Source organism: Stylophora pistillata, chromosome 5 (assembly GCF_964205215.1).
Source record: "Stylophora pistillata chromosome 5, jaStyPist1.2, whole genome shotgun sequence".
Classification (NCBI taxonomy): domain Eukaryota; kingdom Metazoa; phylum Cnidaria; class Anthozoa; order Scleractinia; family Pocilloporidae; genus Stylophora; species Stylophora pistillata.
The window spans coordinates 13,548,787-13,562,382 of NC_142523.1; the positions used below are offsets into that span (position 1 = coordinate 13,548,787).

A 13,596-nucleotide genomic window follows, 5' to 3' on the forward strand; every position below is an offset into this window, starting at 1 on the left:
GAATCTCAACACAAATGGCAACAGTTACAATCACAACCGATGGCGGGACGATTCAAAGTCAGTAATTATATTCCAAGACGCGAGTTATTCCACTGTGAATTGACCCTTGACATGCAAACGAATATTAGAGAGACAGAGACCTTGTAATACACGATATTTTTCCACCGAGCGGAAATACGGGATTTATAAAAGGAGAAACCCCACGCCACCTAAGAATGAACAAATTTGTCGTGCTCAACTTTTAGTAAGAACGTACAGAGTTTCAAAATACCCTTCGAGAATAGAGGAAACCTACAAGAGGGTTTTGAGAAACGTATCTCTGGAGTTATTACTTCAGGAGAGAGGTATACTCTGAAACAAAGAAATTAGCGCGAGCACAGAAGAAAATATTGTCTTTTGTAACACAATCTCATCCGGCTTTGCCAAACCTCAAGAACATACAGATGGAGAATTATGATACCTCAAAACTGACCCTTATCATCACATCGCAAAGGAAAGTCATCAAAAGATATCCTAATAAGAGCTAAACTTTGAGAGTAGAAGATTTAAAAGCTGCGCTAGCGAATGGTAGGAGACGCACAGGCCTATCAACACCTTTCAACGGTCGACTGCCTTTTGCGGCACGATTGATAAATGCCCTTACGGTAGTAACGCTATGCAACACACTAAACACAACAATGGGCCTTTTTGCCCAGTCGCCCTTTCGACTGCCTTTTACAGCACGATTGATAAACGCCCTTGCAGTAGTAACGCTATGTAATGCAACACACTAAACACAACAATGGGCCTTTTCGCTCCACAAAAGGGTCTCAAACACTATCACTTAAAATGCATAAAACATTTGTACCGTTAGAGCGCGTTTGAGCGCGTTTGGTCAGAGTTGTTGAACAAGGATCAAAGTGGCCATACAAATCTTTGAAAGGTTTCAAACTACGACGTACAACGAATTTGATCTGCTCGAAAACCGGTCTCAAATTACATGCTAAAATACAGTGCTTGCGTTTGTTCTTGAGAACGATATAATACGTGACAAATACGCACGAAAAATACTTCTACACGTTCAGAATTTATCAAACTATATTATATCTACAAGGCTAAAAAGATGAAGAAAAATTATTAAAATGTTAAAACCAAACGTTTTCGGCTGTTTGCCATCATCACCCTGTTTGGTTTTAACATTTTAATAATTTTTCTTAATCTTTTTAGCCTTGTATATATAATATCTTTTATTAAGGGAACATTATGGACATATCAAATTATATTAAAAGAATATATATTATATTATTATACTATATATCATATAATATTATAATATAATGTAATATATAATATAATAATAATTATTATAATTATATTATATTATATTATTATATTATTATTATATTATTATATTATATATTATTATCATTATATTAAAAGAACTGGCCTAACTTTTACGGAATATTCAGTCAAACTCCACTCATTTCTACCGCTTTTACCGCCATATTGAAAATAACGCTACCACAATGTAATACAATCGGAGTACGGACACATTAGCTGGATTTAGCAAGAGGACGGGAACGTGCAGCTGACAACCGCGCGCGCAGCAAAAATACCGGTAAGAAACTAAGTCGAGAAAGTCGCTCCGTTGTGTTTCAGAAGTGACTTAGCAGTCGTTGCAACGAGACGTTAACGCAGTATTTGTTCTTGAATAGCCTAAACTGAGTCGGCTTTTTAAAGATCATCAACACAGATTTTCGGTTTCACAAACAGCTTTAAGGACAACGAAACTGTCCTCTTTGATTTTTTAATCGTTACGGAGGCCAATTTACCATTTCAACTTTGTTGATATATCCAAATTATGTCCTCTTTGAGAGTTATGCAACAAGCGCAAACAAATGATAATTGTGGTTAAGGCAAGTTAGATGTTAATATATGAATCCAGGCGGTGTGCAGGTTTGTATGGCTGCTTTGATCTTCTTCAACAGCTCTGACCAGACACGCTCAAACGCGCTCCAACGGTATAAATGTTTTATGCATTTTAAGTCTGGTGTTTGTCACGGAGCGAAAAGGCCCATTGTTGCGTTTAGTGTGTTGCGTTACATAGCGTTACTACTGCAAGGATCGTGTTGTAAATCTACTCTCCTAAGTGAAGAAAAATTAAATAATAGCAAGTGGAATCTTCTACCTTGATCATTGAATGAAGGACAGTTTAATAAGAACAATGAAAAGAGTCACTTGATCCACGAAAACCTCTACCTTGCGTGAGGCGACACGCCGGAGAGCTGAAAAGCAAAAGGCAGTCGACCGTTGAAAGGCGTTGATAGGCCTGTGCGTCTCCTACCATTTGCTAGCGCTTTTAAATCTTCTACCCCCAAGGTTTAGCTCTTATTAGGATAACTCTTGATGAATTTCCTTTGCGATGTGATGATAAGGGTCAGTTTTTAGGTGTCAGTTCCCCATCTGTATGTTCTTGAGGTTTGACAAAGCCGGATGAGATTGTGTTACAAAATTGGCAATATTATTATGTAGATGCTGTTTTTACTTTTTTGTAGCTTAATGCAATTTGTACAGTTTTTCCCCTTTTTTCTCCCATAATTCTTGTTAATGTAATTTACAAACCTGTAATTCAGCATTCTCTGTCAAAGGTTTGAATAAACATTATATTATGCAGCAGTTTAAAACTTTTGTATGCTATATACAGTAAGAATAGTATGACGGGGCGCCTGAGCGTAGCCCGTTAACTATAGTGGGAAAAAAAGAAAAAAAAAAAGAACCCTCGAGAAATAAAAAAAATAGGTATTTCGGGTATCCGAATCTAAAATAGTCGTTATAAAATCTTTAAAAACCTATTACTTAATTCGGCTATGAAAGTCGAGTTAATCAGTGACGATCGCTTCATAAGTTTCCGAATAATCCACAGAAGTTTTGAAGGCAAAGAGTTAAAGAGAAAGCAATGTTCATTGTTCATGTTACAACTTTAAATGTCTGAGAGACATTTAGTGTTCCCAAGATCACAACCTTCTGTATATTTTGAAGAACTCCCTTACTCTTGTTTCCGACCAACTCCTTCGATTCGGCTTCTAAGTCACTAATGCGTCTATTATGATATTATATTGTTTCACTTCATATCCTTGGTACTTCCGCTTTAATTCTCAACGAAGCAGTCCGTATTTCAAGGCTTTTTCCTCATTCTTTTTCCCCCAATTTGTAATCCATGGGCAGCTCATCTCCAGTGTGATGACTCGCCTTGATTCATGGTCGATAATACGCCTATCTATTCTGTTGGCTCTAACTTCTTGGTGCTCCGCAAATCAAGGAACGTCCCAGAATGCTTGCGCATTGTTCGCCTCGTACGCTGGCTTCGGTTTTAATGACGAGTACCAAGGGGGGACTGTTTCTACTTAACAAATGGTAAACACCACAGCGTACACTATTGAGTTATGGATGCACGCGGGAGGTTGCTAAGCACGAGAGAAGCGTAAGAGTCGCTCGAGGCGATAGCCGAGAGCGACTCTAGCTTCTTGAGTGCTTAGCAAACCTCCCAAGTGCATCCATAACTCAATAGTGTACGCTGTGGTGTTTACCATTTGTTTTATAACATAACATTGATACATTGTAGCTAAAGAGTTCCCTTTTATTTAACAAATCTTACGCGACCAGAAAAAACAAGCGCGCGCGTAAAAATAGTCTTTGCATTTGCTCACGTCAGCAGCGTACACCCATGGGCAAATGGGGGACGCTAAATTGACCAATCAGAGCGCGCGCTTTACTTTGGTTATGTTATAAAAGGCCTTGGTCGTGCAGAATTTCAAGAAAAGTATTTTCAAGGCTGCGTTATGTCGGGTAAGATACTTATTCTGTGCGAGGGCGGTACAACCAGCCAGGACATGAGCGACACTTTCAGGAGCCTTACCACATAACCTGCACCTCACCTCACCCGTTGTGTCTGTGTGCGTTTTCCTGCAGGCATACAACCTCGTCGGTAATAATTGTTCATAGAGTTCAAACATTCCCGCCACTGTATGTGTTGGGCACTGTTTCCAACTGCTTAGCCACCAGTAACATCCGTTGAAGTTAAGACTCTCGTCTTCTGTCCTCGCAGAGAGTAATTTCCCCTGCCAATTCTGCTCATGCACCGTTTCCCATGTCTTCTCTTCCAAAACCCTTCTCAGCTCTACCTTCAGTTTCTTTGCTGTTACCACCTCTCCACTGTCACGTTTTATGCAAGCTGGACTTGGGTATTCCAGCTGCAACTGGAGACCGGTCTCATCTGCATACCTTGTTGCCTCTTTAACTAACGAACTGTGTCCTAACTCTTCCTCTCTCTCTTCAAACTCACGAACCATCGCCATGGCTGGGTCGCTATTACTATATAACTTCACTGCCACCTTTATCCTCGTTACTTTGTACTCTTCCTCGATCGAACGCAGGCCTCTCCCTCCCTTCTCTCTTGGCAGGTATAAAATGGCAGTTGACCCGCTTGGATGTTTTCCACCATTCTCAACAATTATCTTGCGAGCTTCTCTATCCACCTTTTTAAGCTCTGTCACCGGCCATTGTTGTCTCCACATCAGATAGCCCAACGTTGGTAATGCAAATTTGTTCGAGGCTGTTACTCGATTATAATCAAACAAGGGACTTGACCAGATGAAAGACATTCTGCGAAGATACTCCTTAACTGCGCCTTCCAACGACATCCTCTCCTCTTGCCTCACCGTCTCCAAAACACCCAAGAACTTGTGCTGGTTGCCCTCTTCAAAGTTGGAAATACAGATCTTCTCATCTACCCTTAGCCCCGTGGCATCATGGGTAGGGGTATATACCCCCCTCCGTGCAAGAACGACCGCACACTTTTTGGGGTTCCATTGGAGTCCGACATCCTCCACGCAGTCTTTGTTGATTCCATAACACGGCTTAGTTTACTCTCCGAAGACGCAAAGACCTTTAGATCGTCAATATACAGCAAATCTGTTACCTTTACACTAATTGGCTTAGATAGCTTATAGCCCTCACTGGCACTGATCTTCCACGCAATAGGATTCAAGCAAACCGTGAAGAGTCTGGGACAGAGAGCATCATCCTGGGGTAGACCTTTAAGAAACTTGATTGGCTCAGATTTCTCGCGTCCTAGCTTTGTTGTCGCCACCACCCTTGTGTTCCAGCTCTTCCTTAACTTCTCTACCGTCCTTGACAACCAGATAGGTAATCTATGTAAGCTCATCATCTCCTCCAACCAACCATGGTCTACCGAATCGTACGCCTTCTTGACATCAATCCACGCCATACTCAAATTCCGCTTTCGACTATGACAATCTAAGGTCACCACTCTGTCAATCATTAAATTGTCTATGGTTCCGCAACAGCCTGCGCGTGCACCCGTCTGAGCTCCATCCATTAGACCATGCGTTTCTAGATGTTGATTTGCAGGTCCTAATAGGCACGAAGTGAACCACTTGTACGGAGTATTTAGACAGGTTATCGGCCTCTGGTTATCACTTGTGAATTTTCCGGGTTTCGGAAGTAGTGTGGTTTTGCCTTCAGAGAACCAGGGTGGATACTCTACATTGGTATTCGCTATAGCCTGAAACGACATGGCCACATCTTCATGAAGCACTAGTGCCTTTTTCCACCAAACGTTGGTCAACCTATCTGGACCCGGGGCGCTCCAGTTCTTTTTCCTTGCTAGTACCCTTGTAGCTTCCATTGTGTTTAGCTTCCAGGCCTTCTCTGACGGGGGAGGAACTCGACTATAAATTGCAGACCTTATATCCTCGAGCCATTGGGCGTTTCTATTCCCAGTCCCTTAACTTCTCCAGAGCTATTATTATTATTATTATTATTATTATTATTATTATCATTAATATTGTTTTTATTATTATTATTATTATTATTATTATGCTGCAATCGAGTGGGCATCTAACGGGGTTTTGTTCATTCTAAGAATTTTAGAGGCCTCAGCCGGTGAGAACTATGTATATTCCCTACGTATCCCGCCTCCCGGTTAGCTCACTTGGTTAGAGCGCCGGATTGTGTTGTACGGGAGGTCGAGGGTTCGAGCCCCGGCTGGACCAATACTCATGGTCTTAATATAACTGAGGAGAATTTGCTACCTTTCTATAATATCAAGAAATGGATAGATATTCTAGTCTTCTCGGATAACGAATAATAAACCGAAGGCCCCGTCTCTTGCAGGGTTAGGGGTAGGAGACGTTAATTTCCCAAGCACGAGATTACTGTGTGGTGGATATCCTCGATTCCCTGGGATGGGATGGGTGGGAATAGGCAGGACCCCGTTGATAACAGTACTTGGTACTGAAGGGCTATCCTAGATAAATATTCGATTATTATCATCATTTATTATTTATCGTCGAAGGAGCAATCCTATAACTGGCTATGGCAGTTTAATTAAGGAAGTTAATTTGAAAGATATATTTCAAATAAGTGACAATCTTTCAGGAGATATAAGGAAATTTCTTTATTAGTAGAAATTAGTACTGAAATAGGTTTCACTTTGACAAGCAATATAATCTCTAGTCAAGAGTTTCTGCTTCGGAGATGCAACCGTTTCCCGTACAGAGAAGACGTGATGAATCAATGGTTTGATGATAGCATTCGGTCTGGAAGTGAGCAAGAACAGCAGAAGAAAGTGAGTTATATGAACATCAATCAGCGAGGAAAAGATTCTTTCATGAGGCGCACCGAAGACAAAACAGCTGAGCTACCGCCGTCAAATGAGCAGTATGAAGTATCTTATCATGGAACAAATCACGAGAGTGCTGAGAACATAATAGAACGCGGCATTTGGCTGCAATGCGGTAGGAAAGAACTAGACTTCAGCCGTGGCGAGGGATTTTACGTAGTTGTCCATTTCATTGAGGTCCATGCCTGGGCGTTAGAGCAATATGGCGTAGGAGACAATGCAGCTGTACTGGTGTACTATGTAGATACAAATAAAATGCGAGAACAAATTAACGGTCTAGATCTGCGAAGCAACAAAACTGAATGGCAAAGAGTGATCAGAGAGTATCGAGGATCGCAATTTGCAGAGCCGCACAAACCGTCTACCTCGAGAGGCCGTGTTAAGAATCGCAGTAGCAATGCTAAATATCGCAAGGAATTAAAACAGTATGATTTCTTTGAAGGACCTATGACTGTGCGTCGAAAGGGAAAGTATTATGCCATGGATAATGAGTTATACCAATTTTGCGTGCGAAGTAGAAGAGGTGTCAAGCTATTTAATCAAAACCTACACTCCGTAGTGTTCTTTTAACGACAATTTCAAGAGGTGTTCGATTCCGGATTTAAATATCAAGTTGTCAATATTCAGTTGCATTTAATGTCATCTCAGTGTTTAAATGGCCATAATAAACTCGTTCTCTGATTTCTAGTAAACATCCAAAACAATGAAATAATTTACATCACTATGGCTAACCCTTTAACAACCGTAACACTCTTTAGATGCGAAACATATGTGTGAACTGCGGTTATGAGACGTATATTTCATATGTTGGTTGTTGTTTGATTTATCATCTACGGGTTTATATCGAATTAATTTGATGGCCTGCTCCCAGTTGGCTTGTTAGCTCAATTGGTAGAGCGCTGCACTAGTATCGCAGAGGTCAGTGGTTCGAATCCCGTACAGGCCTGAAATTTTTTTCAGGTCTGATTTTCACTATTGCTCAAATAGTGCTTTACTGCGAAGGATCGTTCTCATATACGACTCTTTAGATGCGTTACTCTATCACGACAACTGTATTTGTCTGTCACGGAATCTAAAGCTTTGAGAAAAAGGTTCCAGCTTAGACATAGAATGACATAATTATGGAAAAACCTAACAGTTCTTAACCCTATTTTTATGGATCTCTGTTTTACTTGCATTGTTAAGATTTACAATAATCCAAATTCAAAGCTAGGAGCAGTTCCTGGACACACCGGTTAAAAAAGTGACAAGCGATGTTTTCAGATTGGTTGCTTTTGATTGCAGCGATCGTGTTTCTCATAAAGCCCTCTTGTTTCTTGAATTCTCCCTAAGGCTTTGTTTGAACCCCAGAAATGCTGACCACTTGGCCTTTGATGTTGATGACAATTGCTCTGACACCACACGATTCAACATGGAAATCCTGCTTATGATTGAACTAGGTATCAAATCCATTGCTCAGTTTAAAAAAGTAGTTGAAATTTTTTGGCGGTTTACTCACTTTCAAGGTTCAGAAAGATGACATCCTTTCAAGTGAGACTTCACATATTTAAAAATTTTAACCTAGCACCTTGTTTTTGTTGAAGAAAGTTTACTTTAACTCAAAACTTTTTGGGGGTACAAAGCACAGTTAACTGCTGCATGTAAAACATCATTTCACACGCTGGAGAGACTACAATTAAAATAAAATAACTATTTCTAGTCAGAATCTCTAGCTTTTTAAACTGGTAATGTCCACATGCTTTTAATTATGTACACCTCCAGAATTTTTATCAGATCATAGAAATAAAATGTGCCTTGAGCACTGCTCCCAGTAGCAAGAAGCTCTGATTGTGCTTCAATGAAGTAACAGAAAATATCAACTCAAGTAAAAACGATAATGTATAGAAGCTACAAAATCTGACTAATTTTGCCAGCTAAATTTGTTTCATTCTTTATTGGAAAAGTTAAAGATGTCTGTGTGATATACAGTAATGTCACCATGTATTTAATTCACCACCTCTAATTTCTTGGAAGTTCAGCAACAGAAGCCTTGTACAATTCTTGTTGTATTTGACTGAAAGCTAATCTAAATGCCTGTAAATTTATTACATCTTGTTTATGTAAAAATAAAACATTAACAAATGTAAATCTTTTGGTATACAGTAAAATAAAAAAGTCGAATTTTTGATTTCGAAATGACTCAAATATGCTTTCTCTGATTTTACTTAACCTTTTACCTCCCGTGACCTGATTGTTAATTCTCCCCTTAAAAGCTGCGTAATAACTTCTACTTTAAACGAATATATGAAATACTTATATATCTGAACTGCGGTTATCATTGAAACTTATATGTACACGATCCTCGCAGTAAAACACTATTTAAGCAATAGTGAAAATCAGACCTGAAAATATTCAGGCCTGTACGGGATTCGAACCACTGACCTAATTAATTTGATGGCCTGCTCCCAGTTGGCTTGTTAGCTCAATTGGTAGAGCGCTTCACTAGTATCGTAGAGGTCGGTGGTTCGAATCCCGTACAGGCCTGAATTTCTTCAAGTCTGACTTTTACTATTGCTTAAATAGTGCTTTACTGCGAGGATCGTGCACATATACGTAACTTCTACTTTATAAGTTTGAGTATTCTCATTACCTGTTTGCTTGTTTAAGTATAGCTATCAGAGGGAGAAGTTACATGTTAATGACTACTGGGAGTTAAACGGTTAAAGTGCTACCTGCCCTTGCCATTCTGGATTGAGGGCAGCCAAAGTGCTCGAACAACATTAAATATATGGTACAAAAGTAAAAACATCAGAATAAAGAAAATTAAATAAATCAAATACCAAAAGAGACCGAGACCTTTTTCCGAAAACTCCCTTAATCATCCACTACTGCAAACCTTGATCCTTTGGTCAACACAAGTGTAAGAGTCATTTGATTACAAAGTGGGAAAGTCCACATATCTGAGTGCTCAAAAGATAGGTCAGGGCGTAGGAATTTTGTCAAACTACTTGAAATTGAATCACCTCATACTACTAAAAATCCAGGAACAGAACACTATCACCAGTTTATAAACTGAAACCAGAGTTACTGTGCTAGTTTAAAGCTAAGATCCTTTCAAACGGCAAGTATTTTGTGAAGGTATAATAAAACAACCAACAAAATGAAGTTCCATATCGTAGCAGTACAATCGAACAGTTAATAAAACAAACTTGAATGAAGACCAAGTGGAAACTGCTTTGCGAAGTCTTCTGAAATCAAACAAACCTGGTAAGAGGAAGATTTTGGCTCGAACACAACGTGGCCTTCAATTTGTCTCCTGACAGTTCCGACAGGACCTTCAATCAAGTCGTACTCGCTCAATATCTGCTCCCGTTTACCGACATTTTACCTGATCTGAATGAAGACACGATCTCGCACCATTTGTCCAAGTCTTCTGGTGCGTTCAAACTGAATCTTCGAGTCTTGTTATTCGAAGACAAATCCCGAAGCTGAAAGATTAGGATGGCTGGCTTTACTGTTTTGCATTTTGCCCAATCCAATGCACTCGTGATGTTGTCTGTTAGGTAAAAGCCTTTTCCAGAACTAAAATCTCGTTCCTGTCTTCCTGCCGGTAAATATATTCCTCGACCGTTTAAAGGATCCCTTCCAACCACAATACCCTGCGTGCCCAAACAGAAAAAATAATTAAGAAATAACTAGTCAAATAGAAAGAACAATAAATTTGGAACGCGATTGAGGAAATTCAAGACCTCAGTGAGGCAAATGTACTCGGATGAACGAGGATTTCTTTCCACTTCACGACTTGTCCAATACCGGATGGCAGAGAAAATGGCGGATTTCACATATCGTGCGCGCAATGTATTGTGGTTGGAAGGGATCCTTTAAGATGTCAAGCTCACTTTGGTGATCTTTACCGTGAAACAGTAGCTGGCTGTTGGGCGACGCGGAAATTCCACTCAGTAATTCTTTTGTGATGGATGTTTCATTTTCCTTGGCCACAACATTCGCTGTGACAACATCACGAAGAGGATCATCACCGTACAACTTACACTCCGAAGGTGAAAGCTCAAGCCATTCATTCGCTTTATTGCTTTGAAAAGGAAACTTTCTGTCATTCCCAAAAAATGAAAGACTGTATTTGAACTCGTCTTCTATATAGAATTCAGCCCACTCAGACGGATCTGTGACATGCTCTCCGATTTCTGAACGTGCTCGTATTAAAACCTTCTCGGTGGCTGAACTCAAGGGGTCGAACCCGATATCATCAAGCAGTTTTTTGCTCAGCGAGCTTTTGTCCGTTGAATTTAATGCCGTGTAGTTATTTCGTAGGAAAATAACCAACCACTGGCGAAGTGATCTATGATATCAAAATTTCGGTGACATATCCTCGAGACGGTCGAGAAAATCAAGTTTTAAACCAAGTCGAGAACAAAGGAGCACAGTCTTTTTATTCACCCTCGCGTAGTCTTCGTCGGACATTTCAAAGTTAACTTTGTTCTTTTCCTCCACTAGCTTCTCCAGCTGCTCTCCAAGACGTTGAAACTAAGTCAGTCTACTATCGATCCATTCGATGGAGTAGAAATGTTGGGTATTGTGATCGATAACAAGGAAAATGCACTCGGGATTTCGAAAGAGTTTGAGACAGGATTGATCGTCATGGCTTGCTTGAGTTTTCTGTTGACTCTGCCACAGATGATGGAGAACGATCTCGGCAACATTGATGGGAGCGTTTCGCCCCATGAAAAAGTGGCGATTGTTGGAAATGTTTTACAAATTATTGTGGTGAATTTGCCATTCCTGATAATGCGCCTGGTTGTGTTTATAAAATATAACAAAGATGAGACTATTTTCATTGCAAAGAATGGCATCGCCACATTTCTATCTGCTTTACAGATTTGCTTGATTAAAAAAAACCGAGAGTGAACTGCGACTGTGGCAGTAATACGCCCGCAGCGTGTTATTCGTTTTCCTTCAATTTACTATCACTACTAACAAGAGTGTTTGCTTGAAAAGTGTAATATTAAGCCAAATGTTTTAGTTTTACGTATCCCGGTTCATACGCTGAATTATGATGAAATCATGGATAAAATAGCTCTAACGAGATGTGCGATTCTATCACCTGCCTATCTTGTGATTACGTTTGCATTGGTGAAATTTATCCTAAGAGAAAAGCTGTTGTGTTGAGTCCTCTACAGTTTTAAGATTGAATGATACTAAATGACTTGTAGCCTCACTTCGGTAAAAATGAGCAGCTTTAATTTCCATTATATAAACTGCGGTGTTCTATGAGGATTTCAATGTCCAAGAAAAGCCGTAACTGCACACGCGTAAAATTATAATTTTTTACCTTGAAGAATGATTTAGGGCACGGTTTTTTCTCTCAATGTAAATCATGAAAAAGGAGAAGAAATGCCAAAACCAGTTGTCCGGAATTATGCTCACTGGCACAATTTTGTGATGTCCCTGATAACTTTCAGGGAAATTTGGTCACATATCAAATCAAGCGCTGATCAAATAATTTATGGTGTTTATCCGAAACCACCGATAATGAAACTGGGAAACTTACCCGTTTTGGAGGCAGCAGAGTCGATCCCCGACACACCTTAGCATTTTTTCAAGCTTCGAATCGATTTTCGGGAAATTCCCTAGATCTCAGAAAACAAAACTGTCAGCGAAGCTTTATGACTTCATCTATGAAATAAAATACTGACCGTTCTTCTTTCTTTATGGTCTTCTTTTGAACCCCATTCCACAAATGAAATTAGTTAAAAAATCTTTTCCAAGATTTCCTTTATCTTCGCTCGATATGGTACGCTACAATTCCCGAAATTTGAAAACTGAATTATTTTCGACGCTATGTTAGAATCTTACGATAAAATGTAAATTAATTCCTGTTTGGGATATTTCCAATGCGCATGTTATTTCCGAGTCGAAAACGATTACACCGCAGATTTCTAGCAATAAAGTCTTCTACTTTTAAAAACTGGGATGTTGCGATTTTGAGGTTATCAGGAAAGACACCATGTTCGAACGATAGATTGCAAATATGAGATAAAGGAGCAGCATGTAAATCAATTGTCTCTCTGATGGGAGACATACAAAGACCATCCATCCACACCCTCACATTTGCTATTTTTTAGACAATGAACAGTGGAGGCCACCTCATCAGGGTAAGTGGGATTTAGAAAGAAACAGTCACCAAAGTGACCAAAAAGGAAATCTTTACAAGAAAATGGAGTAGGTGGAACTTTACTGGCCAGAGAGGGTCCTTAATGTTAGCAAAGAAATTTTTAAACTTACTAGCAATACGTGAAGGGTCTAAACATACACCGGTACAGTCTTTCATATTACAAAAATGTAGTTCAGATTTCTTTTTAGAAATAATCTGCTTAATAACTGACCAAGTGTTCCTCAGGTCTGAGCTATCTAAGACTAGTTTGTCATGAAAATATTTCTTCCTAGCAACTCTAATGAGAAAATTGTACTTATTTCGATACTTGTTATATCTAGTTTTGTTTGATTCAGTAGGGTTTTTTGGGAATTGTTTATAAAGAGAGTTCTTCCTGTTACAGGATACAAAGAGACCTTTTGAAAACCAGGGTTTAGAAGAACGCCCGGATTCAGGGAATACAGGATAAAGTTGAAATGACCTATGATAGGCTGAAATAAAGGCTGATAGTTTCGAAAGAAACTGTTTGGGGCTGCGTCGGTGGGAGTAACGAAATATGGGTCGGACGAAATATGCGTCGGTGGGAGTAACGAAGGCTGAAATAAGAAGACTAGAGAATGTGTCAGAGGAGTCATTGGGAGAGACAGTTATAGATAACGGACCAATCAATGGTTTCCAATTTAGACCTGAATGCTGCAACTGTTGTAGAGTTAATGAGGCGTGTCAATCTCTGGAAGGTGTTTCAGCATCTAATTTTTAATGAGTG

The 13,596-nt window shown here is 39.6% G+C and overlaps 1 protein-coding gene and 1 pseudogene across 1 annotated transcript; one reads left to right on the forward strand and one right to left on the reverse strand.

The window, feature by feature from the left end:
- Positions 1-2,720: 2,720 nt before the first annotated feature.
- On the reverse strand, positions 2,721-5,266 carry LOC111324880 (uncharacterized; annotated as a pseudogene).
- A 1,253-nt stretch (positions 5,267-6,519) lies between these two features.
- On the forward strand, positions 6,520-7,252 carry LOC148730375 (uncharacterized). Its single transcript, XM_088761783.1, has one exon. It carries the CDS (start codon positions 6,569-6,571, stop codon positions 7,250-7,252), a length of 684 nt encoding a protein of 227 aa, XP_088617909.1. The 5' UTR covers positions 6,520-6,568.
- The last annotated feature ends 6,344 nt before the right edge of the window (positions 7,253-13,596 follow it).

What these genes read in the sequence shown, in the direction of transcription:
- LOC148730375 (XM_088761783.1), top strand. Translation starts at nt 6,569, where the DNA reads ATGAATCAATGGTTTGATGATAGCATTCGGTCTGGAAGTGAGCAAGAA.